Below are 24,077 nucleotides of genomic sequence, written 5' to 3'. Positions count from 1 at the left end.
CTCTGTCGAACTCGTCCTGACTTGTAGCTGATAGTGAATCGTTGATCAAACCAGTGCGGCAAACCTCACATCTGGAAAGTAATGAGAAAGTAAGAGCCTTGAATATAGATATATAGGAGCTTTTATTTTGAAAAGTGTCGCCCACAGTTTAGTTAAATGGTCCAATATCAAATATTAATATGAGGTCTTTAATTAGCAGGTAGCTGAGGCCACATTCACTCAACTGGCACCCTGACAAGTTACTGTATTGATTAATTTGTCTGTTATTTTCTCAATCAGCAGTTTGGTGACGAAAACGCTGAAAAATGTCCAAGTTTATGTTTCCTTAAATGTCTGAATTTGTCCACAACCCACAGATATTCAGTTCAGTGTCACAGAGGAGGAAAATATTCACGTTTAAGAAGCTAAAATCAGAAGATATCGTGTTAAAGTACTGTAGTATTTCATGTAAATATATGTCTGATATACTTTAACTTGTTTTAATGATACTTAAGTATATTTACTGCCAGAAAATTACTTTTAATATCAGATACTTTAAGACTTTTACTCAAGTACTCTTCATACGGGTGACTTTCACTTTTATTTAAGTAATATTTTAGCTCCATGTCTTCACTTTTTACTCAGGAAGACTTTGGGGTTTCTGTGCTGTATTTTTTATTCATGTGTAGTTTTTTATGTCGTCTGTCTGCTGGCGTCGTGTCCGAACGTGTTAAACGGTTCTGATGTTCTAAGTTTGAGTGTTTTTGACCACTTTTGGGTCAGAACAGAACAAAAACAACTGGTTTTCATGGAGGAGCTGAAGTTTAGATCACATCACGTGCTCCTCGTCAGCAGATTAAATGTTCAGAGCGTTTGTTTCTCTGATCACTTGAAGGACTTCTTGTCTATGCTGACCCCCAAAAACCTGAAACTGAAGGTTTATTCCTGACCGGGTCGAGGTCTCGCTATGACGCAGCTCCTCGAGGGTTTCTGATCACGGAGCAGAGATGTAGTTCTGGTTCTGGTTCTTGTCCGTGATCATTTATACGCCGACTCAAGAACCTGAACTTGAAGGTTTCTTCTTGACCTTGAGCGGAAGTATAGCTGTGTGTGTGTGTGTGTGTGTGTGTGTGATGCTGCAGAGACACAGTGTGATGTCAGCGTCAGCTTCTTCTGATGACCTCACAGTTCTCTAAACGTATTCGTTGCATCACTGCTCACAAACCCGGTGACTCACAGTCAGCTGACGTTTGTTATCGTCCGTGAGTCACGAGCTGATCATGAGACTGTAGGAGGAGGAGGAGGGGGCGGGGCTGCAGTGTGTGTGCTAATCAATACCTGATAGATCCGGTGTGACCGGGCAGCTGTTCATAATCTGTCTGATAATGTTTGTAAAGTCATCATCTGTACAGCTGGAGCATCATCTGACCCGTTGCCTCGGTAACGGAGCGCCTTGCATCAGCATCCGCAGCATCAGCAACTTCACCCAGAGCTGCTGTCAAGGTCGCCAGAGAGATGCATCATGGGAAGGCGAGGAGGACACCAGAGGGAGGGGGGGGGAGGGGAGGGGAGGGGGCACATTCATCCCTCTCACGACCCTCAGGAGCTCCCCCCTCTTGCGCATGCGCCCGCTCCACTCCCGTCAACCAACTAGCGGAGCATCGCAGCAGGAGACACGGAGCTGTGCACGTACGACCGGAGGGGGCGGGGCCACGTCACGGCATCCCAGCATTCCTGCTCGTCATAGGTTGATGGAGGAGGAGAACAAAAAAAATATTTAAAAAAATAAAAACAAGTGCGTGCGGTTCTCCTCGCAGCTCCTGAATAAGACGCGCTGGATGCAGAGGGGCGGGAGGCGCTGCTGCTCACACCCGACCACTGAAGCCCACCGACGGGTTCCTTTGTCCGGCCTCCGGAGTCACGACACCGGTGAGTGGAGCTCCACCCTGCTGGGTTTGGACCTTTATCTGTGTGTTGGTGTTAAAACGCTCCAGTTTGACCGACTCACACACACACACACACACACACGGACACACACTCATCCATGTTCACATCCTGCACTTTACAGCTCAGAGTCAATGCATGCTATCGATTATCAGTGAGTGTGTTCCTGTGCTGGCTCGGTCGTGTCCTTCCCGGCACCGCACGGCTGGTACCACGGACAGCGCCTAACCGGGGCGGTGCGCTTCTTTTCCCGCAGCTGTCAGCGCCGGCGGGCGGGTCCTGCAACGCTTCTCACCACCACCTGAAGATCTGCTGTGAGCATCTGAAGTAGGGAAAGGAAAAAGAAACATCCTCGACTAGATTTGAGAAGATGGAAGGACAGGCAAGTGATTCTCTTTCTTTGTGGTTTCTGCTGTATGTGAGGAGCTGTGAGTCAAACACCTGTGACAGTGTTTCTATATAAAGTGGGAGCTGTGTGTGAGTGTGTGTGGGCGGTGTCGGCCTGTGTGCATGCTACAATAATGCTGTGAGTCACTGCAGATGTGTGTGAAGGAAACACGGTGTACTATGCAGACGTCTGCCACGTCCACAGTGAGCATGCTCAGGGTTTATACTGAGTCCTGCAGGGAGTGTGTGGCCTTTGTTTCCACTCATGTGTTGCACTTGTCGTAGAGCTGATGAGATAATGCACGCAATAAGAATAAAATTGAGTCACTGTCTCCTCCCTGCGCGCTGATGGAGAGTCAGGTGACTGTTTCGCAGTCCTCGAAACATTTCTGGAGCTTCACAGGAAGAGAACAACTGAAGGAGATGTTTTAAAAGGTCATCAGACGGCTTCTTACAGCTCGTCCTGCTTAATCCGAGTGTCAGGACGGCCAGAGATCCCACATTGATTTAAAAAGTCGTCATTTACACCCTCGAGTCGCTCCTACACCCACTTCAGTCCAGGTGGGAATCTCTGGGCTTGGATTAAACCACACGGAGTCATCTGATGTTGTTTTACAGCAGTTTAAATCGAGTCTCCAGCTGCTTCAGGTGCTTTAGATTTTTACTGTGAAGGTCCAGAAATGTTTTGTGGAAACTTCCCATCATCATGCTGAGGAGGAGATAATGAGCACATTTTTAATTCTGGGCGAGCTGCTCCTTTAATGTAGAAAAGCATCATGAGTTCCTGTCGCTCACCGATAAGAACTGATGACGTCAGGCTGGATCATCAGCGAAGAAATATGAACTTACATCAACACTGTATTTGTGTTTGATGTATAAATGTTTGCGGAGAAAGAGGCGGAGCAAAGACACCAGGTTGAATTTTGCTCGCATATAAATGAACGTCTCATGACTCATGACTCTCATAAATATTCATGATGCAGGAATGTCCTCAAAACAAGAGACAGTAGCAGGAAAATATATTTCAGTTTTTCATTTCAGAAGATTTATATTCAGGATTAGGATTAATATCACTGGAAAATTCATCCAAACGTAGATTAAATAACATCTTTTCATGTGTTTTTTTGAGCAGCTACAACAGAGTTTGATAGCAGGAAATATTTCCCACAATGCCGATCATCTTATTAAACTTTGGATTTGATGTTATGTCTTTGTTTAAAGCTTGTTATCCAGTTTCTCCTGAATGTAACAGGAAACGCTCTCTGCTCGTTCACACGTGAGCGACACGCCGATGCAACGTGTTCCTCCTGAGACATCAGAGCAGAAGAAATCAGATTACTCTCTTAATCTATTTAGTGTGTGCGTGCGTGTGTGTGTGTGTGTATGTTTGGTTTAATTGTTTTATCCTCTGCACTCCGGTCGTCTTACAAACGAGCCGGCTAGTTTAATAATCGACGGATCGTTTCAGACGTGTTTCAAGCAAAAAAAAGTCAAACGTTTGTTGGTTCCGGCATCTAAAACGTAATAATTTGCTGCTTTTCAATGACATTTATGACGGTAAATAAAAAGTATTTGGGTTTAGAAGCGATTTGAAGACGTCACATTGACTGAGAGACTCTCATTTCTTACAATTTGTGACATAAACTGAACCATAAATCGATTAATCGTGCAAATCAGTGCAAAAACACGCTTGATGAAAACTCTGTGTCCACTGACTGGTTCCAGCTTCGTATATTTGAGGATTTGTTGGTTTTCTTCGTCATGTCTGACAGTTCATGAAGAGTCGTTGGGTTTTTTTGGACAGTTAGTTGGATAAAAAAAGCAGTTTGAAGACGTTGATTTGAGCTTTTTTATCCTCTCTTGGAGGAGAATTTGTGAAAACGATTGGCAGATTCATCGATAGTGAAAATAACAGCTGGTTGGAGACGTAATACAGATTAAAATCAGGATAAATATCTGTGGAAGTGTGTTGAAAAGTAAGCGCTGTGTTGTGAATTATTAGTTTGTGCACAGAAGATCAATCTTTTATAACTGAAGCGACAACTTTAGCATTGTTTGGTTCAAATTTGACTCAAACGTGATGCTGTACCTCCTCTACCCTCGAACACGTAGCACCAAATTCGCGACTAGTTGCATGACTATATGTGTGTCAGTGTGTTGGCGTGTGTTTACATTGGCGTGTCGCTGAAGGGCGTCCTGTCATGTTGTGACTTTACATCGCGCTCTTATCGCTCGTGCCAAACATCGACCGGCTCGTCGATGCACGACTCGATCGCCGTGCGACCCTCACGCCAAGAAAAATCCAACCCGTAACGTTTTTTATCACCAAAAACAGCTCGATACGTTTCACTTCCTGGTTTTTAACGGGGGGGGTTCGACTTGATTAGCTCTCTGAAACTGTGTTAGCTGGCTCAGAACAGATGTAGGTCAGATGTAGTCACTGTGTGTGTGTGTGTGTGTGTGTGTGTGCAGGCATGTAGCAGGAGTGTACTTTAGCTAATGAGATGTGTGGTCACTTTCAGCCTGTGTCAATAAAACTGTCACCTCCAGGCTGTTGCCATGGAGACGGAGGAAGAAGGGGAGGGGGGGGATGTATGGACGCTCTCGGTCGGATGGAGGGAAAGAGAGAACAGAGAGAGACACGAGGAGGAAGATGGCGATGTCCAGAAATAAAGAAGAAGGACAGTTAGATGAGTCATTCATCCAGTAGTTAGCATCAGAATCACCTGTAGCTGTGATTGTTTTCACGTTGTTCGTGTGAATAAGGCAGAAAAATCTTAAAAAGCAACGATGGAAATCCTCTAAGTGTTGCTGAAGCAGGTTAACCCTAACCCAAGTAACAAAAAGGTTTTCAGAGTGCAGACGGCAGAAAATCCCAGTTTGTTTTGTGATAAAATGTCATTTCTGCCACGACGTCCCTCTCAATCGCAAGAGAAACAAAAGTCGTACGTCGTGTGGGATCATGGGAGTCGTTGTCTTCATCTACCTGTGGATGGATTTCTCTGGTTTGAACATCGATGGAAACATTCGTGATAGTGTTTCATATTGTATCTTTAAAACAAAATGATCAAAACCAAAACAGATTTCTGGTGTTGCTCTCTTTAAAGCCACCAAACTCCATTAACAAAAACTGTGATTTAACCTTTAGACTTGACAGAAACAGATAAAAACTCACCAAAACCAGCTTGATTCATCTTCTAAATGTTCCAACAATCATCCACCCTGGTTTGGTCAAAATAAACCTTTAATTCAACCAGTTAAATGTGAAAACACACTTGGTAAGGAGCTATTAGCTTGCTGGTCATTAGGGTTAGCGACGATGCTATCGACAGTCGTTACTACTGAGCCCTGCACCATCATGACATGGTGATTCAAAGAAATAAACATCTAAAAGATAGTGTTTCCTCCACGAGTCGTCTTAAGGATGGAGATGTTGAACCAAAGACACTCGGTCACATCGTTAGCAGCAGTGATTCTTTTGTTATTAGCATTTTCTTAGCTTAGCTTCCTCAGTAAAGCTAGCCAGCTAACTTTATCTCAAGTTTCTGAGGCTGATCTGACTCTGATGGACGACAGTATCCTGACTGACTGAAACAGCAGAGCAGAGTGGTAATGAGCAACTCGACCTTGTGCCAACTCTGAGGGGAAACAAAACCAGAAAGAAATCTAGAAAAACAGAAAGTAAAATCAGCTCCAGGGAGCAAAAGTTTGATGTTTTCAGTGAAGGTGAACGCTGGATGCTTCAAACTGCCCGACAGCTCTTGTGTTCGACTTCATCTCTCAGCTCAGGACAGGAGGAATGAGGCTGGACGTGTGTGTGAGCGCAGTGTGTGCACACTGTGTCATAATGACAACGGTTACCACAGTAACGCAGCATCTGTTCAGCTAATCTGGGAGCTGCAACAGGCGGCGAGCACGAGAGTTTGTCCGGAGCTGAACATGAAAACCTTCTCAGCTGGCGTTTGTGGACGTTCAGATAACTGAGCTGAATTCTGATGAAGGTTGTTCAGATTCAGACTGTAAGATTAAAGAGGACGTGAGCTGCTGTGTAACTGCATTAGACGGGTTTGCCTTACACACTCCTGTTACTGATTCCCATCTGAGAAGGTTTTGGGTGCCGTCATGTGACCGGTGATTTCTACTGAGTCACTGTGACTGGACAAAAAAAAAAAAACAGAGACGGATACAGTCGGTGAGGGAGAGGAGGAGGAAAGAGGAAGGTGAACTACAAGGCTGTGTGTGTGTGTGTGTGTGTGTGTGTGTGCGTGGTGTGTGTGTGTGTGTGTGTGTGTGTGTGTGTGGTGCGTGTGTGTGTGTGTGTGCGCGCTCAGGGCTTTTTTTTCTTTCTGTCTTGTTTAATTAACTTTAAAATGAAGTGATGTTGATGATCTCAGACGGACGATGACGGATCAGTCGGATGTGAGAGTTCCCACTTTTTCATCACATGATGTCGCACTGAACCGCCATCTTTCATCAAAACCTCTGATATTTTATACTATACTGTGTACTTTATGCTGTTGTTTAAGAGATGAGGCAAAATCACCTTTCTGCCATCAGTGTGTGGATGGATGAAGGACTGAAAAGCACCTTAAGTGAACTTTTACCTGAAGATGAAGGAGTTTCAGCACAGATTCAGGGATAAAATTTGGGCATTGTACATTTCTACATTGTACATATGGAGGAGGAGGATCGTGGTGTTGTGACTTCATGGCAAGATGGCTGCCAAACAAAAAATAACTGTAAGAAACCAACAAAGTCGGTTAATTTTAGTGACCGTCAGGACATTTTCAACCTGTCTTTGTGGCTGAAAGAACAGCTGTTTTACATCCAAACATGATTTTGTCCTCACAGAAACAAAATGGTTAATTTATTTAGCATTCACATGACATAAAATCAAAAATTGTAGCATGAAAGTAAAGTTTCAACACATTCACGGTTTGCTGAAATGTAAAATGCCAACATTTATTATTTCCAGGACAGTTCTTCCTCATCTTAAGATCTCTTCCTGTTTGTTTTAGCCTGATAACAACTTCTTTTTGGCTTTTTTTAAATACATTTGTATGGGTTTCTGCTTCTGGGCCTTCTGCCAACTCTGAGGGGAATGTTTTCTGCAGCTACGACCCCAAAAGAAGTTGGAACGCCGTCTTAAACATGAATAAAAACATCAGGCCATCGTTGTGTTCCTGAGCCTGCGTAGCAAAACCCTTCACATGAAAACATGATAACATGTTTGAAACATGTTGCTGTCATCAAATTCAGAATAAAAGCAAATATTTAACAAAAACCAATAAAGCTCATGAGGTAGAACATCAAATATATCGTCTGGTGACTGTTTTTTATTGATTATATGACCAAAAAACAAACGGTCACATTGTGTTTTATATATCGAGGCTGTTTAACCAAACCAGGGGAAGTCTAATGAAATATGCTGTTGAGCTGCATTAAGGATTATATATAATGGAGCACGTTTGGACCCGGACCAGAACTATATATTAAACTCAGTCGGCCTCTGCTGGATCAATTTCTTTAATGTGTCGCTGGCGAGCCTCCGAGGAAGAGGACGTGCAGTAAAACATGTCTGGAGTCAGATGTTTTTTATTCTGGTCATGTTCCTGCATTTTCTTGAACACACAGTCGTCTAAATTGTTCATAAACATCTTCTTTAATAAGCTTTATGCTTCTGTGCCATACCAGTTCACTATATTCTCTTAGACTCCCTTAAAGAAGAGACGGAAAATCTACTTTTATTCATAATTGTGTGATAAATGACTATAAATGATCCAGTCTGAGGCACAGGAGCGACGATGAGGAGCGCGGTGATGTTTTTAAGTTGTTTTGAATAAGAACCTTTAATTCCTCTGAGAAAATATTATAAAACTTTTAAGCTGGAATCCATTTTTAGCTCCTGAGAGGCTGAATGAGAGCAGACAAACACCTGCAGCCGGTCCACTCTGCAGACACGCCCAGAGAGACGCGCAGGCTTTCAGTCTGTCGGCTCGCAGGATTATCGATCGCTCGTAAATGTCACAGGAGTCCTCAGGGAGTGTTTGGAAACAGAGGGAAAGAGCAAAACACTGGGAGAGAGCAGATTTCATTAACTCTGGGAGCTGGGAGGAATTAAAGCAGAAAGGAGGAGAAGAAAGAGGAAGTGGGGGTGAAGGACAGGTGATGTCACTCAGGTGTTTATAATAACTCCAGTTCGACCTTCATGTCATTTTTTTCCATCCATGTTTCTCCGTCTTCATCTCGATTGGTCCGGAGCAGCCGACACCCATCCGGCCAAATCTGACTCCCGAGAAGTGCAGTCCATGCTAATAATGTCCGACCTCGCTCTGTTATTGTTGTGCCAAGGGCGGCGGATCACCTGAGGCCTCGCGCTCGCATCTATACCGTCTCAAATAACAGCAGCAGCTCATTCTGCCGCCGTCAGCACGAGTGGCTTTATTATCACAGACCGCAGCAGAAACAAAGACACGGTGGCCCACTTTCTACAGCCGTCACCCAGCCTGACCCGCCCGGAGCCTCATACGACCAGATCGATCCAGAGGATTTTTAATAAAGTTTGACCTTCACTGACCTCTAGATGCTCCTCCTCTTCCTCCTCCTCTTCCTCCTCCTCCTCAGCACACTTACATCACTTGAGATGAGGCAGAATCACCTTTCTGCCATCAGTGTGTGGATGGGTGAAGCACTGAAAAGCACCTTAAGTGAACTCTTACCTGAAGATGAAGGAGTTTCAGCACAGATTCAAGGATAAAATCTGGGCATTGTACATTTCTACGTTGTACATTTGGAGGAGGAGGGGATGATGGTGTTGTGACTTCATGGCAAGATGGCTGCCAAACGAAAGATAACTGTAAGAAACCAACAAAACCAGGTCGTTTTAGTGACAGGATATTTTCAACCTGTCTTTGTGGCTAAAAGAACGGCTGTTTTACATCCAAACATGATTTTGTCCTCACAGATAAATGGTTTATCTACCACAGCATTCACACGGCATAAAATCAAAAATTGTAGCATGAAAGTAAAGTTTCAACACATTCACGGTTTGCTGAAATGTAAAATGCCAACATTTATTAGTTCTAAGAAAGTTCTTCCTCATTTTAAGATCTCTTCCTGTTTGTTTTAGCCTGATAACTTCTTTATGCCTTTTTTAAAATACTTTTTTATGGGTCTCTGCTTCTGGAGCTCACTATGCCGACGCCATCTCAATTAACGATGTTCCAAATGGGAGACATGGATAAAACTAGCCTGTTTTTTCGCCTAATTAAAGAAAAGTTCCAAAAAGTGAAACAACAGGATGATAAAGAAGCTAAACGTTCTTCCCTGATGGTAAAGATAACCAGTAAAAACCCAGCAGGACTCTACGATGACTCTCCTGTGATCAGCTCATTCATCTCTTGTTATGACATCTGCTCCACCATCATACTCAACATGATTTCATTACAGAGATGTATGAAGGGGCATGATGGGAGCTGACGCAGAGCTTCAGTATTGAATTTCATCCTCGTTAACTGATGGAGAAAGAAGCTGGAACTTAACGTGAAGGCCTGAACGTTGCTGCACAGTTTTATACTCGACTCTGTATTTATAGTAAATACTCTGATGTTTACATGACTTCCATGAGGAGTTGCTGTTGTGTTAGTCGTAGTGATTCCAGTTTGAATGTGATGAGTCACGAGTTCTCCGTCTGATACCTGAAATTACTGTTTGTGATCCGTCTGGCGTCGGCATCAAAATCTGATTATGAGCTCAGATATTTATTGTTTCTCTCTCTCTCTCTCTTTTGTTCCCCCTCCTTTTGTTTCCGCACTCATCTCCATTTTCTGTTTTTGCTTTTCCATTCTTCTTCTTCTTCTTATCTCTAGCAGCAGGAAAAGCAGGTGACAGGTTACCTCCTGTTCTCTCTGGGCACCGCCGTCATCGGCTCTCTGCAGTTCGGTTACAACACGGGAGTCATCAACGCTCCGGAGCAGGTCGGTCATCATCAAACTCTAAGAAAGAAATCAGAATATCAGCCAAACTATTCTTTTTACAGATTAATACCAATAATAATCGTCCCCTGTACCTTCAGAAACTGCGGTCCTTCTTCAACGACACCTGGGTCGAGCGCTATGGCGAGCCAATCAGCCCGGGCGTCTGTACCATCGTGTGGAGCGTCGCCGTCGCCATCTTCAGCGTGGGCGGCATGGTGGGCTCCTTCAGCGTGGGAGTCATGGCCAACCGATTTGGCAGGTAGAAACTAAATTGAAATTCAGCTGAAGTGTTGACTGTTGTCGTCTTTACATTACACGATACGATCTGGAGATTTTCCTCCAACATATTCACTCGTTGTGTTGTTGGTCCTTTAATGGTGCTGTGTGTTTCCTGTGTGGTTCGGCTGAACTGTCACAAGCCATTACCACTAATGGAGGAGATGAAGCGTGTCTGTCTTGAGCCCACAGCTCGGCTCTAATGTTCCCCAGAGTTCTTACTTCTTTCCTTCCATTTGCCATTTTCTCTTCCAGGGCTCAGACTGTTGTTTAGAGCAGAAGTTTGTTTTCCACATTCTGCTCGGCTTTAATCCACTTTTCTTTTTCCACCTACAAATGGTATGAAGTCATCAAAGAATGCAGATTAAAAATAAATTAGACAAGAAAAAAACCTTTGAAGTGCATCTCAGTCTTTGCACGATATACAAAGCTGGAGCTCTGAGATACATGCGTTTGTAAACTAAGCTAAACTGAGCTAAGCTAAACTAATCACCTCCTGAATGTGCACAGCATTTGAGCCCAGGAGAAATTTCCCCATAGGGAAAAATAAAAACGATGATAATCGCATCATATCATGGCATATCGAACCGTACCATATCGTATCGCATCGTACAGTACAGTACCATATCGTACCGTATCACATCGTACTGTACCGTATCGTATCATACGGTACAGTACCGTATCGTACTGTATCGTATCGTACCGTACAGTACCGTATCGTATCATACGGTACAGTACCGTATCGTACTGTATCGTATCGTACCGTACAGTACCGTATCGTACAGTACCATATTGTACTGTACCGTATCGTACAGTACCATATGGTACTGTACAGTACCATATTGTACTGTACCGTATCGTGCAGTACCGCACCGTATCGTATCATATCGCATCATACCGTACAGTACCATATTGTACTGTACTGTATCGTGCAGTACCGCACCGTATCGTATCATATCGCATCATACCGTACAGTACCATATTGTACTGTACCGTATCGTACAGTACCTTATCGTACTGTACAGTACCATATTGTACTGTACTGTATCGTGCAGTACCGCACCGTATCGTATCATATCGCATCATACCGTACAGTACCATATTGTACTGTACTGTATCGTGCAGTACCGCACCGTATCGTATCATATCGCATCATACCGTACAGTACCATATTGTACTGTACCGTATCGTGCAGTACCGCACCATATCGTATCGCATCGTGCCATACTGTACCGTATCGCATTGTACCATATAGTACCATACTGTATTGTGTCGTACCATACTGTACCATATCATACGGAACTGTACCGTATCGTACAGTACCGTATCATATCGTGTTGTACAGTACCGTACCGTATCGTGTCATACTATACTGTACCATATCGTGCCGTACTGTATTGTATCGTAGCACAGTGTGAGAAAAACAACCTGAACCTGAACCTCAACCTGAACAACTCAAACAATCCCAAAATCATTTCGATTCCAATTTTCTAGTTTTTAGTTTGGGGCAGGATTTAGGATCTTTACGTCAGTCAGCTTCCAGAGGGTGTGGTGGACATGTTTTGGCATCACTATTAAGAAGATGTCATGTTGTTCATCTTTATAGCTATATGTCAACACTTCATACAGACTTAGAGTTTTGTAGTGTTTGTTATCATCAGATTTCTTGAAAATAGATCAAATAGGTTGATTTCTAGAATGTAGAAGTAAACATGCAGCTCATAAAAACATTCAGCTGATAGAGAAACAAAAAAAAACAGATTTCCTGTAATCCTGATCTTGACACACACATGTTTACAGTGTAAAACTGGACTGACCCTCATGTGTCAGTAAAGGGAATAAACAGGAGTCCTGACCTTCACCTACAGTCACATCGGTCAGTCAGTCCTGACACGCAAGTATGGCAATCTCTCAGCTGATCAATGAGGCTGACAATATTTCTCCTCTCCAACCACAAGTCTTTCAGCTGCTCCTCCTCTGTCCTCATTCAAATAAACAATGCTGTAGCTCATCTCATAAACCACATCAAAAATTCATCACCCTGCCTCGTCTCCTCAGGCGCCGCTCCATGTTCCTGGTGAACTGTCTGGCGGTGATCGGCGGCCTCCTCATGGGCTTCTCCACCATCTGCTCCTCCTACGAGATGGTGATCGCCGGTCGCCTGGTCATCGGCCTGTTCTGCGGCCTCTTCACCGGCCTGACTCCCATGTACGTCGGCGAGGTGTCGCCCACTCCCCTCCGAGGAGCCTTCGGCACGCTTCACCAGCTCGGTGTGGTGGTGGGCATCCTGATCGCCCAGGTCAGCAGGAGGCTTCCTAACAAACTACTGATTTAAGTGTTGAGATCAGCTCCTTGTATTTCTCAGAAGAAGAAGAAGTTCAGACTCTCTTGTGGTCTTTGGTGTTTAGGTCTTCGGTCTGGAGAGTCTGCTGGGCTCAGCCAAGCTGTGGCCCCTGCTGCTGGCCCTCACCGTGGCCCCCGCCATCCTGCAGTGCATCCTGCTGCCCTTCTGTCCTGAGAGCCCTCGCTTCCTTCTTATTAACCTTAAACAGGAGGAGCAGGCACGCAAAGGTAGGCACTGATGCACAGGTGTAGTCCAGGTCCTCCTGAATATTAACTACAGTTGTCCCTCTTATAAAAACATAAAAGCAAAATAGTTTCCTTGACATAAACGAAGATATTTCCACCATGAATTGATGCAGAAATTCACAAACTTGCATAAAAAAAACTCAGAAACCAGAATGCAGGAAGTGTTTTTACCTCTGCTGAATATAAAAACTGGTATGTGCTGCGACGCACGTGACCAACAAACACTGTGAGTCGGGTGGTGCTTAATTTAAGCTCCTTGTCTCTTATGAAACAGGAAACACTGAGACGGCAAGCTGGTTAAAAAACACCATCGTGTTACAGCTACAGCAAGCTATACTCTTTGTAGTCAGGCGGATAATGTGTTGTGTATCATCTGGTGGATAGGAGAGAAATATCAGGTGAGAAAAGTCGGACATGAAGGTGTGCTGAGAGGAAGGAAGATCAGTGGGTGTAGTTAGAGACACACAGGGTGAGCTGAGGCGAGTCAGGATGACGTGTCGGCCCGGAGAGAAGAGTCCTTGAACCGGCAGAAGGTTTTGGCATCTGTTCCACATGTAGCCTGTCGGGGTCGACTCCGAGGCGATGACCCACTTCTCCTTCACACCTCTCGTCACAAACAGACAACCACAGGGCTCCACAGTCAGACGTTTACCACATTATCCTCTCTGATACCACCACAGGAGGGAGCCACAGCCTGGGAGCTTCAAATCCCACTTCTATTGGCTTTTTCGGGGCATTTGTATTCTGTTATTGTGTAGTATTCAGTGCAGAGCTGTGAAGAAACGAGGGAAAAGTCTTGTCTGTGTGCCAGAACAAAAACAAAGAGTTTGTGTTTGTGTTCTGCCGACAGCGCTGGTGCGACTGCGTGGCAGCGAGGATGTGAGCAAAGACCTGCAGGAGATGAAGGAGGAGAGCGCCAAGATGGCCATGGAGAAGAAAGTGACGATCCTGGAGCTGTTCCGCTCGGCGTCGTACCGACAGCCCCTCCTCATCGCCGTCATGCTGCAGCTCTCCCAGCAGCTGTCGGGGATCAACGCTGTGAGTCATATACACCTGAGGCAGATATTAACCAGAGTCCAGATGGTGATCAGGAAAATAACTTACGACATACTTATTAAACGTGTTGTTTTGTCCTCAGGTGTTCTACTACTCGACGGGTATCTTTGAGTCAGCCGGTGTCAAGAAGCCCATCTACGCCACCATCGGAGCCGGAGTCGTCAACACCATCTTCACCGTAGTTTCTGTGAGTGACGTCAGCACGTTTCTGTTCCCTGCATGTGTTTGTTTGTGAGATTCAGCAGCACATCACTGCGTCCTGTGTCTGTCCTCCAGCTCTTCCTGGTGGAGAAGGCCGGACGGAGGTCTCTGCACCTCCTGGGATTGGGTGGAATGGCCATCAGCGCTCTGCTCATGACCATCTCCCTCCTGCTGGTGAGTTCACCTGACCACCTCTCTCTCTCACCTGCCAGCCGTGATGTTAAACATAAAACATATACAACAGGGTTCGTACACATTTTTCAAGGTCAAATTCAAGCACTTTTCAGGCACTTTTAAGGGTAATTTATAACATTTTCCAGCACCTTATAACTGGTGTAAAATACATATCTACAGGAATATACTCGTGATTATTTTTTTCACTTTTTATCACAATTATGTACATTGTATTACGCTGTCAACATCTAAAATGATGTTTCATAATAGCAAAAACTTTAGAAATTAAAGGAGAACACAAAGTTTTATCCAAAAAAAGGGAAGCCACTTGGTTTTCTTCAGGTACACTTGCACCGGGACAAAGAGAGACCTGAGCCTGTAATTTTCTTTTTTGACATAAACTTTTATAAGCTTTTCGCTTATTCATCAAAGTTTATTAATATTGAACGTGTCATCAGTCCAAATTGCATCAAATTCACCTTCTCCTCAGCCATCCTTCTATTGCTACCAGGCTGCATGTGTGATGACACACACACACACACACACACACACACACACACACTGATTTTATTTCTCCTTGTAATAAGAAAACTATCCAGTCTGATCCCAAAGTTGCCAAGACACAGAGTTATAATGTCAAGCACTTTCAAGCACTTAAACTAAAATCCAAGCACTTTTCAGACCTTGAAAACACAACATTGAAATTCAAGCACTTTCAAGGATTTCAAGCACCCGTACGAACCCTGATACAAACACAGTTCATCCTGTAAGAGGATGTTGTTTCTGCTGCTTCAGCTACACTGCAGGTTTTTCTTTCGGCCACCAGGTGGCAGTTAAGAGTTCTGTATTCACCCACAGTTCTCCCACAAATCAAATGTCAGTCAGTGATTATAAATCTTTTTCTGATGTCTCTCCCTCTCTTTCTCTCTCTCTTTCTGAGCAGAAAACTCTGCCCGGTATGAGCTACGTGGCCATCACTGCTGTCATGCTGTTTGTGGCTATGTTTGAGTTGGGCCCCGGTCCAATCCCATGGTTCATTGTGGCCGAGCTGTTCTCCCAGGGGCCCCGCCCGGCGGCCATGGCTGTGGCCGGCTGCTGCAACTGGACGGCCAACTTCCTGGTTGGAATGAGCTTCCCCAAACTAGAGGTACGTGCTCGTCCTGGTCTGAACTGGCGGGAGAGTTTGGACCGTCTTTTTATTGCTTTTCTCCTGTTTTTTCAGTTTGATTTGACACTTTTGAATCTTTTGTTTTGTATAAAATCATCACCCAGTTTCTGTGTCCTTGCCTGTTTACATGTTCACAGATAATATTCACTTATCTGTTTATATAAATCACTTATTTCTACAAAGCTCTGACTCCTCTCTCTCGTCTTCTCAGGAGTTGTGCGGGCCTTGGGTCTTCCTCATCTTCATGGCCTTCCTCATCCTCTTCTTCATCTTCACCTTCATCAAAGTCCCAGAGACGAGGGGCAAAACTTTCGACGAGATTGCCCGCAGCTTCGGCGGCGCACCGCCGCCCACCTCCTCATCCATCGAGGACCCTCCTGCCACCGCCAGCGCCGCCACGACGCTTCCCGCCTCACCGGTGAAGGAGAAGGTCCCGCTGGTGGAGGCGGCGGCGGCAGCTCCGCCTCCTGCAGCTGAAACCACGCCGCTTGAAGATAAATCAAAGTCAAAAGTGCAGGAGAGTGTGTAGATCCAGATCCATTAGCTCTAATGGTTGACGGGGGTTATAAATGAAGGAAGAATCACAGAGATTTGAAACATGCTGTAAATTATAGTTAAATATAAAACCTTGGAACAATATAAACAACATAATTTTATAATAGAAAACAACTATTACCAATTTGTAGGCTTTGACCTTTAAAAGGTCATGCTTTCTGCTGTCATGGTCACATTTTCTACAATTCCTTCTTTTAAATCCTCCCTTCCTCAGCTGTGAAAGGGAAGCGGTCACCATACAAAACCACCGGTCGAATCTAGTGTACATTCCTAGGAATTAAGCTCCGCTCATTAAAGGGGCGAGTCGTTCTCAAGAGTGTCGATTGAGGATGACACAGCAGCAAACGCAGGTTGTGTTCATGGAAATACTAACAGATAAAATGTCCATCAGTGCAGACTAACAAGCAGAGTGTGTTGACAGCCTTTATGCAGGTGTTTCTACACGAGTTAGAGAGTTCAGGTCCATGTGGTGAGGACGAGGCGACGTGGATCGCGATGACGCAAATATTTTTCCACGTATTCCTGTCATAGTGGATATTTTAGTGCAATATAACTTCGTAGCTGTAGTTTTATCTTGTAATATTTCTTTATGTTTTATCTGTTAATTCCCTGTCCTTGTTTTCAGAAGTGTTCTCAGATCACAGGTCGAAGAAGGGATTCTTAAAACTGAAGCTGACGAAACCAGAGAGCTTTTTAAAGCAATGCCAAAGTAGTGAACTTTAATTTACCATCTTGTGAACACATGCGACCTCAGATGTGTTTCGTCTGGTTGTTAAATGCAGGATGGAAGATTAGCAGCAGCCACAGGTCATGCCGAGTTGATTCATCTGAAAGCGATAATTAAAGATGTAATCCACAAGTTTATTTAACGTAAATTTAAATTAGCCGCATCCTCGCTGGAAACAAGTTGTTTGTTTGGTCTCCTGAAGGTTCAAGAACTTGTTAATGGTTGATTTTCTCTTCTGATATATTTAAGTGCAAATAGGGGAAAATAGACACCAATTTGTTGTTAATCTTGTGGATTATTTCTTTATTGGAGGGTCTTTTCTTTAGACAAACAATCGCTTGTAGGATCATGACTGTGGCTGATGATTTTCAGGACCTGTGGATAAAAACACGTTGGATGAATTGTTTTACACATGTAGATCACAGTAGGGTAACGTGCAATGTATATTTTTTTGTTGAAGATAAAGAGTATTTATTACCTTAGAAGTTAATTTTTGTATAAAGTATATAATTATAATACACTGAAGTAAATTTAGAATCGTAATGCTTTCCAAACTATCCCCCCCGGGTGACGAAGATAAATGAGTCTGTAGTGAGATGCTTTGGTGGAGGTAAACCTGCATCACACAACTTGAATTGACTTGAGAGTTAAACACTGTACATCTCATCCGTCGTCTGTTTAGATGCACTTTGTGAACCAGTTACGCAGCAAAGCGAAGCATTAGAGCCTCAACCGCCGGTAGAGAAGTCACTGAGCACAACAGCGCTTTAGGTCAAATTAACCGAATAATAATTAAAAAACTATATTTAGGCTTTCTGAGCAAAACGTGTAAATCTGGCACGCTGTTATTAGAATAGACTTGTATAAAATGTGCAATCAAGAAATAGGCGCTGATAATGAAAAGAGGTGACTAAAGGGGAAGTGCTAATACTGAAGAAACAACACTTTAGTGGAGGACCGACTGTCTCTGAAGGGTTGCCGTCATTTGATTAGAGTATCTAAAGTGGTTAATTCATTTATTTTTTATATGATTTTATATTTTCACAAAGGGAGAAATGACTATGACTATTCACTTGTGCTGAGGACTCTGATAATCTGAGAAAATGATTTGGAATCTGTGAACTGTGAGATGTTGAAATGGAAAACAGACTATTAACATGATTGATCTGTTGATTAGAAGAACCTTGAATGTAGCAGATTGAAGTTTTAGTTTCTTTTAACCTTAAAAAAACACCAAAAGGTAAAAAATTAGCAGTTTTGCTACCAACTGAATGCTAATTTATGCGAGTTAGCCAGTTAGGCAATTTGCAGACGATCCTATGGTATATCTAGCTGAGCTAGCTAGGATGTTTATGCATCGTCCAACATCACGTGTGGTCTTGAATGATGATTAATTAGCCCATTTAAGGCAACTTTTTTCTTTGACTCTTAACTTTGTCTGTTGGCTATGATAGCTAACTTAGCTAGCAACCAACTTGTGCTCCAAAACCTGTAGTCGCCTGGTCTTTAATATGAACCAACTCCAAAATGAGTCTCGGAAAAGTTTAAAAACTAAAACTACAATCTGCCTTCAAGTCAAATTGAACAGATGTACTTATTTGTTAGCATTCTGGAGTAAAACTAACAATTAAAAACAATTAAAGCCAAAACACAATGACCACCACTTTATTAAGAGTTGCGTTACTTACTCCAAAATGTTTAAATTGAGCTGTTATGGACGACTGCAACTTTTAGCAACCCCGATTTTCCAACATGAAATTAGGCGACCCATAGTTTATAAATGAACAGTGTTTCCGCCTCACACGATGTCTGTCGAAACTCAAAATCAGACATTTTTCGGTGTGTTTTCAGACTTTATTTGTCGAGTCCAAACGCTGTCTACGCTGTGGTGCTTTGTCCGAAAAGTCTGCCATCTGATTTATGTACCACCGCCATCGTACGGTATCTTTTGGTGTATAAATGTACAACATAACGTATATTTTCTAAACTCTGTAGTGGCTGTGAATTACTGTCGTAAAATGAACTTTCTCAGCTACAGTAATTTACACTGCACTTCGAGAACATATGTATGTATTATTTTATTTTTTAATACACATTGAAAAAATATTTATCTTGACAAGTGTTTCAAGTGATTTACACTGAAGTGTAACGTTTGATTTAAGCGATACCAGCCTTGTTATGAAATACTAATGATACGCTGATTTGAAAGTATGAAAATATGACATTTGCTGACATTTTTCATTTGTTTTAAGAAATATAAGCCTGTACAACTCACTGATTTGATGTTAAACAACTTGTTAAGATGAATATTTCTCACAGTGAGGGGATGATTATGGTGGAAGGCATGGCTTTGTGGTGTATTGCTGTGTTTGTGGATGATTGTGGCGTACTGTGTTTGCACTGGGGGAGGTGTGTGGTGCACCCTCTCATGATAGTGTTCAGTGTTGTGTTCAACCTCTCCTGCAGGGTCGCTGCTTCCACACCCACACTGCTCCTTTGATATGGCACTAACACTGAACTTGACCGAACCTGAGTCGAATATGGATTTAAAATGCTTTCTAGTACTCAGCTTGCCCAGGTGGGTTTGCCTTTTTGTGATATCACAATCTCAAATACCTCTAACATTCATGCGTGTTGCTTTTTCTTTATCTCTGAGTGCTGAGGTGAACTGAAGGTGTCTCAGAGGTAAAAGTGAAGACACAGGTTGAGAATTGTGTTTAATAACATCGTAAAAGAAGTCAAAATGTCACTTTTGTCCAGGAGGAGATTTGATTTTGGCGTGACGCATCCGTAACCAAGTTAAGAGTTTCAATTTAAGGTGCAGTCACATCAGCAGTTTGTTTTCTCTGGTTCAAACCATCGTGGAAAAGCTAATTTGATTTATTTGTCAGCAAAACTGCCCATTCACAAGTGAATCAGGGATTGCAAATGAAATTTCAAAACCAACTCAGTTGCCAAAATAAATGTTGGCAATGTGCAGGATGTTCTGCAAACCACGGATATGTTGAAACTTAACTTTTCTTTCTGTGGCAACTTTGTTTTCTTATGTCCAGATTAAAAAAAATTCTGTTGTAAACGCGCTGTGCTTATGTTCTTGTTAGGTTTAGGTACAAAAACATCTAAGTTAAGGGTTAGGAAAGATCACGTTTGGACTTGCCTGGCATGTCTTGACAAATATATCTGGTTTTGTGGCCACTAACATGGCTTGAAAATGTCCTGGCACCTCCTTGAAAATATCCAGTGGTTTCACACCTACATCTCTCCTAGCTGGTGCGCCACCATAATCTCCTAGCTGGCTCGCCAATCCCACAATCCTGACATGAAAGTTAGCGCATATAAATGTAATCTGAATGTGATGTTACACATATTGTAGGAATGCTGATAGGTACAAATTTAATGTCTCCGTGGCAAACATAAATGTTAAGGGTCAACAGTTTATTCTGGCGACTGGGCTGTATCCGCTCACCGGCAGCCTTGTTCAATAGACACAACAAAACACAACAATAAACTTTGATGGAGTAAATATCGTCGGACTCCAAAACAAACTGGTCTGGTGTGGCTACACTCTTAAAAAATACAGATGCATACAACATATCACAAAAGTATGTGAAAGGATTTTTAAACAAATATGTGGACCCAGGTGTAAACTGCTCCTAACCAACGCCATCCACTTTATGCACACGTACGAGCTCACAACCCACCACTTACTGTACAAACTAGGAGAGTAGTATAAGTATTTATTTGTAAATATGTATTTTCTAAAAGAGTACTATTTATATGTTGACTTGCACGGTCATGCGTGTGTTGGGATTGTTTTTCCTTTGCGGTGTACACGTTCATTATGTAGACGGGAGGATCAGACGCTTTCTGAACTTTCTGCTCTTCTGTGGGTGAACACGAGTCGATCGCTGACTGACACAACTTTCTCCTGTCTTTTAATTTTCCTCTCATGTGTTTCTCATCACTCAGTGGCAGCCATGGGCTTTTATCTGTGTGCCTATTCAGATTACTCTCAGAGCTGTTGATGGTAGTTTCATCAGGTTTTTTGGCCACTGTGTTGTCCTTCTCTGTCGGCTTTTTCTAAACAGTTCTTGGCTGTAATGTCATTTCCAAACTACTGTATAAAAAAAACTGGCTCTGAAATTAATCAAGTGTCATCGACATGCTTTAGCTGCTGTGATGTTTTTGTTCGTTTTGTCCTGATCTGTGTGTTATAGTTGTGTAAATGTGCTGACTGTGCTGTATGTCTGAGTACTGTAAGTCTGCTATTTGTGCCTCTCTGCACCTCACACATTCACAGACTGTTATTTAAATGTTGTGAGAAAGCTTCCCACGGCTTCTCTATGTGAGATGAAATCACTCCCTCATTCACTTAATGACACACATTCGACGGGTGAAGTATTATTGTACACGACTGGCAAAGAACGGTGATTAAGATCCATCACATAACATTTACAGCGTGTCTCGGGAGTCACGTGACGCTGTTAATGACTTCTGGGTGATTAACTTTTGGGTTCTGTGACAGAAGACATTGTAGTTTCAGGCTTTTCTAACATTTCTCAGCGATCATCCCGTCTGTTTCTGTTTGACTTGTGTTTGTACTGTACATACCAGACGTAAAGTCGTTCAATAAAATATTCATCATGTAAACGAGACATGGTGTGACTGTGTATTAAGAGTGTTTTTTTCTGCATTTTGGTGCATTTGTGTGCAAATTCAACAAACTGAAGAGAAGCCACACGGTGAGTGAGTATACAGAAGTCTTCTTCAGTTCTAACTAACTGGAGGGGAGTCGCAGGGTTTTAAACCCTGTGTGGGAGTGTCCTGACAGAGTTACTAGGCCCACTTGTTGGTCATCGGTCCAACCACTCAACACGCTGTAGTTCATATTCCAGGACTATAGGTGGCGCTTGAAATTCACCAGAAACGGAGAAGAAGAGACGGGGCATGCGCTGTATACAAACACCGAACACACAAGAAGAAGACGAAATGAGACTAATCCTAATAGGCTCAATATTTCAAGCAGCACCAACACAACCATGTAGTCCGCCATTGTTGTTGTTGTTATGAGACCTCGCGGGGTTCAGAGGTCGAAGGCTAGAGGTCGAGGGGTGGGGCGATGGCGTCATCGATACGCAAAGTATGCAGATTCACCGTCCACACAAGAATGCAAGGGCAGCGTTTTCAAATTTTTCCACCCTGAGATCAGGTTTAAAAAAAGTGAGTTTACAGGATTCATGTGGACGATCGGCTGAAACGATGGAAAACATGTGCGTCTATACACAAAAGCATTTCCATGTGGATGGACCCTGAATTTGTATTTGGATACAGTTAGATAAACATTAGCCTAATCCAAGCATACACAGCTTGTTTGTTGTTCATCTTCTCTCTTCTTATTGGCTGCTCACAAAACAACTTTAAAGGTGCACACCGCCACCTACTGTGCATCAGTGCTGTACTTGTAAAGTCAACAAAAGCGAGTTAGCTTTGTGATACCAGCTATAATTTCTTCATCTGCCGATAACAGATAATGTACATTTTCCATTATTCCTAAAATAATCTCTCTGTCCGATATATATCGATCATCTCTAAGATTTTCAGCTCGTTCATGGTTCCCACTCTTTTTCTCTATACGATAGAAAAGAGCCAATACAGTAATCTGTGCCTAAATTAATCAATTTATATCCCAAATGCCTTTTATTACAGAACATTATCCATATTTACCTGAACACCAGTGTTGCCAGATATCGCGAGAGAAACAAGCAATACCTATGAAAACAAGCCCAAAACAAGCGACTTCTCCATTCGTGGTAAAAAAAAAAAAAAGAGAGAGATTATTACACTTTGCACACACACAAATATCACCCTGAATCCAGAAATATCATTGTATATATTATTGTTTTTATATGTTATGATCCTTTTTCATTTTAGTATCAGGACTTCAAAACAATATATGCAATAGAATAGGAAGAGGAACACTTTAACAACAAGCCCAAAAACCCACAACCCGCAACTACCAATATTTATAAGCGACTTTACAGAAAAACAAGCTCAAAGTCGCTAATAATAAGTGGACTTGGCAACTGTGATAACACAGATAACCGAGGGTTTGCTGGAAGTCAGTCACAGAAGCTGAGAGCAGGTCGGTCATCATTAGAGGGGAAGTCACTGATTATTAAAGTTATCTAATAGATAATAATTTTGCCATTACAAGGAGCTTTTAAGTGTTTATGAAACAGTCTCTGATTCCTCTGATGATTATAAACGACCTGCAACAGCGACAGTGGCGGTGCTAGACCAGTTTTAATAGGGGGGCCAGGTTGTGGCCGGCTTTTTTGTTGGAGGGCTCATACAACCCGGGGAAAAAAGATAAATCCCTCATTCAGATAAGGGATAAATGGAACTTAAAACAGTTTTTACAATTTCAACAATTTTGATTGGGTAGTAAACTGCTGAGACACTTTATTTCTGTCTTTCCCTTCAGTTCAAAATCATTGCAAGAAATCTGTCATTGTGTTATTAATGCAGACTCCCTGTCGGGGGGGCACAGGGGGGTCTGGACTCAGAGTTACAGCCCCCCCCCCCAGAACCGCCCCTGTACAGCGGACAGATTTTTATATAGTTATTATGAACGCCTGTACATATATCACAAATAAATTAATGACTTTATTGCGATCCATTGCGATGATTTAATTAAGAGCAACAGTAAATATACAAACACACAAATTAAAGCAAACAACTAACTCTACATTATATTAAATCATATACTACTAATTCTGGGAGTTTAAAGATTTTTCAAGGACATTCGGCATTTTCTCTCAATTTCCATGACTGTTTTCCAGGATTTTCCAGGTTTTCCAGGACATTATGATCAATATCTTTATTGGTACTGTATTGGTTCTGTGTGTTTTCCAGCTTCACACACACATAAAATCTAAATTATGAAGCAGTGTGTGCATGTTTGTGTATTTGCTGTGCAGTCTGTAAGCCTTCAGGATGTTCAGGGTTTGAGGATCCTACAGAATCTGGGTCACAGAACGTGGTG

General features: G+C 42.8%; 1 protein-coding gene across 2 annotated transcripts; it reads left to right on the top strand.

The window, feature by feature from the left end:
- The first annotated feature begins 1,582 nt into the window (after window positions 1-1,582).
- On the top strand, window positions 1,583-21,702 carry slc2a3a (solute carrier family 2 member 3a). 2 transcript variants are annotated; one of them, XM_030413045.1, is made up of 11 exons: window positions 1,583-1,908; window positions 2,180-2,305; window positions 10,179-10,286; window positions 10,385-10,545; window positions 12,621-12,861; window positions 12,971-13,133; window positions 14,002-14,189; window positions 14,290-14,394; window positions 14,484-14,582; window positions 15,526-15,729; window positions 15,962-21,702. In XM_030413045.1, the coding sequence occupies exons 2-11, from the start codon at window positions 2,294-2,296 to the stop codon at window positions 16,277-16,279; spliced, it is 1,599 nt and encodes a 532-aa protein (XP_030268905.1). In that variant the 5' UTR covers window positions 1,583-1,908; window positions 2,180-2,293; the 3' UTR covers window positions 16,280-21,702. The 2 variants fall into 2 exon arrangements, with proteins under 2 accessions (XP_030268905.1, XP_030268906.1); XM_030413046.1 differs by having other exon boundaries at window positions 1,584-1,908; window positions 10,182-10,286.
- The last annotated feature ends 2,375 nt before the right edge of the window (window positions 21,703-24,077 follow it).

The sequence above is a fragment of the Sparus aurata genome, chromosome 3 (genome assembly GCF_900880675.1).
Source record: "Sparus aurata chromosome 3, fSpaAur1.1, whole genome shotgun sequence".
NCBI lineage: Eukaryota > Metazoa > Chordata > Actinopteri > Spariformes > Sparidae > Sparus > Sparus aurata.
The sequence above is the reverse complement of the archived record's forward strand: the minus strand, read 5'-3'. Positions and strand labels throughout refer to the sequence as shown.

Coding starts and splice junctions, on each gene's coding strand:
- slc2a3a (XM_030413045.1), top strand. Junction 14,583..15,525: donor TGACCATCTCCCTCCTGCTG/GTGAGTTCACCT, acceptor CTTTCTGAGCAG/AAAACTCTGCCCGGTATGAG. Junction 15,730..15,961: donor TGAGCTTCCCCAAACTAGAG/GTACGTGCTCGT, acceptor TCGTCTTCTCAG/GAGTTGTGCGGGCCTTGGGT.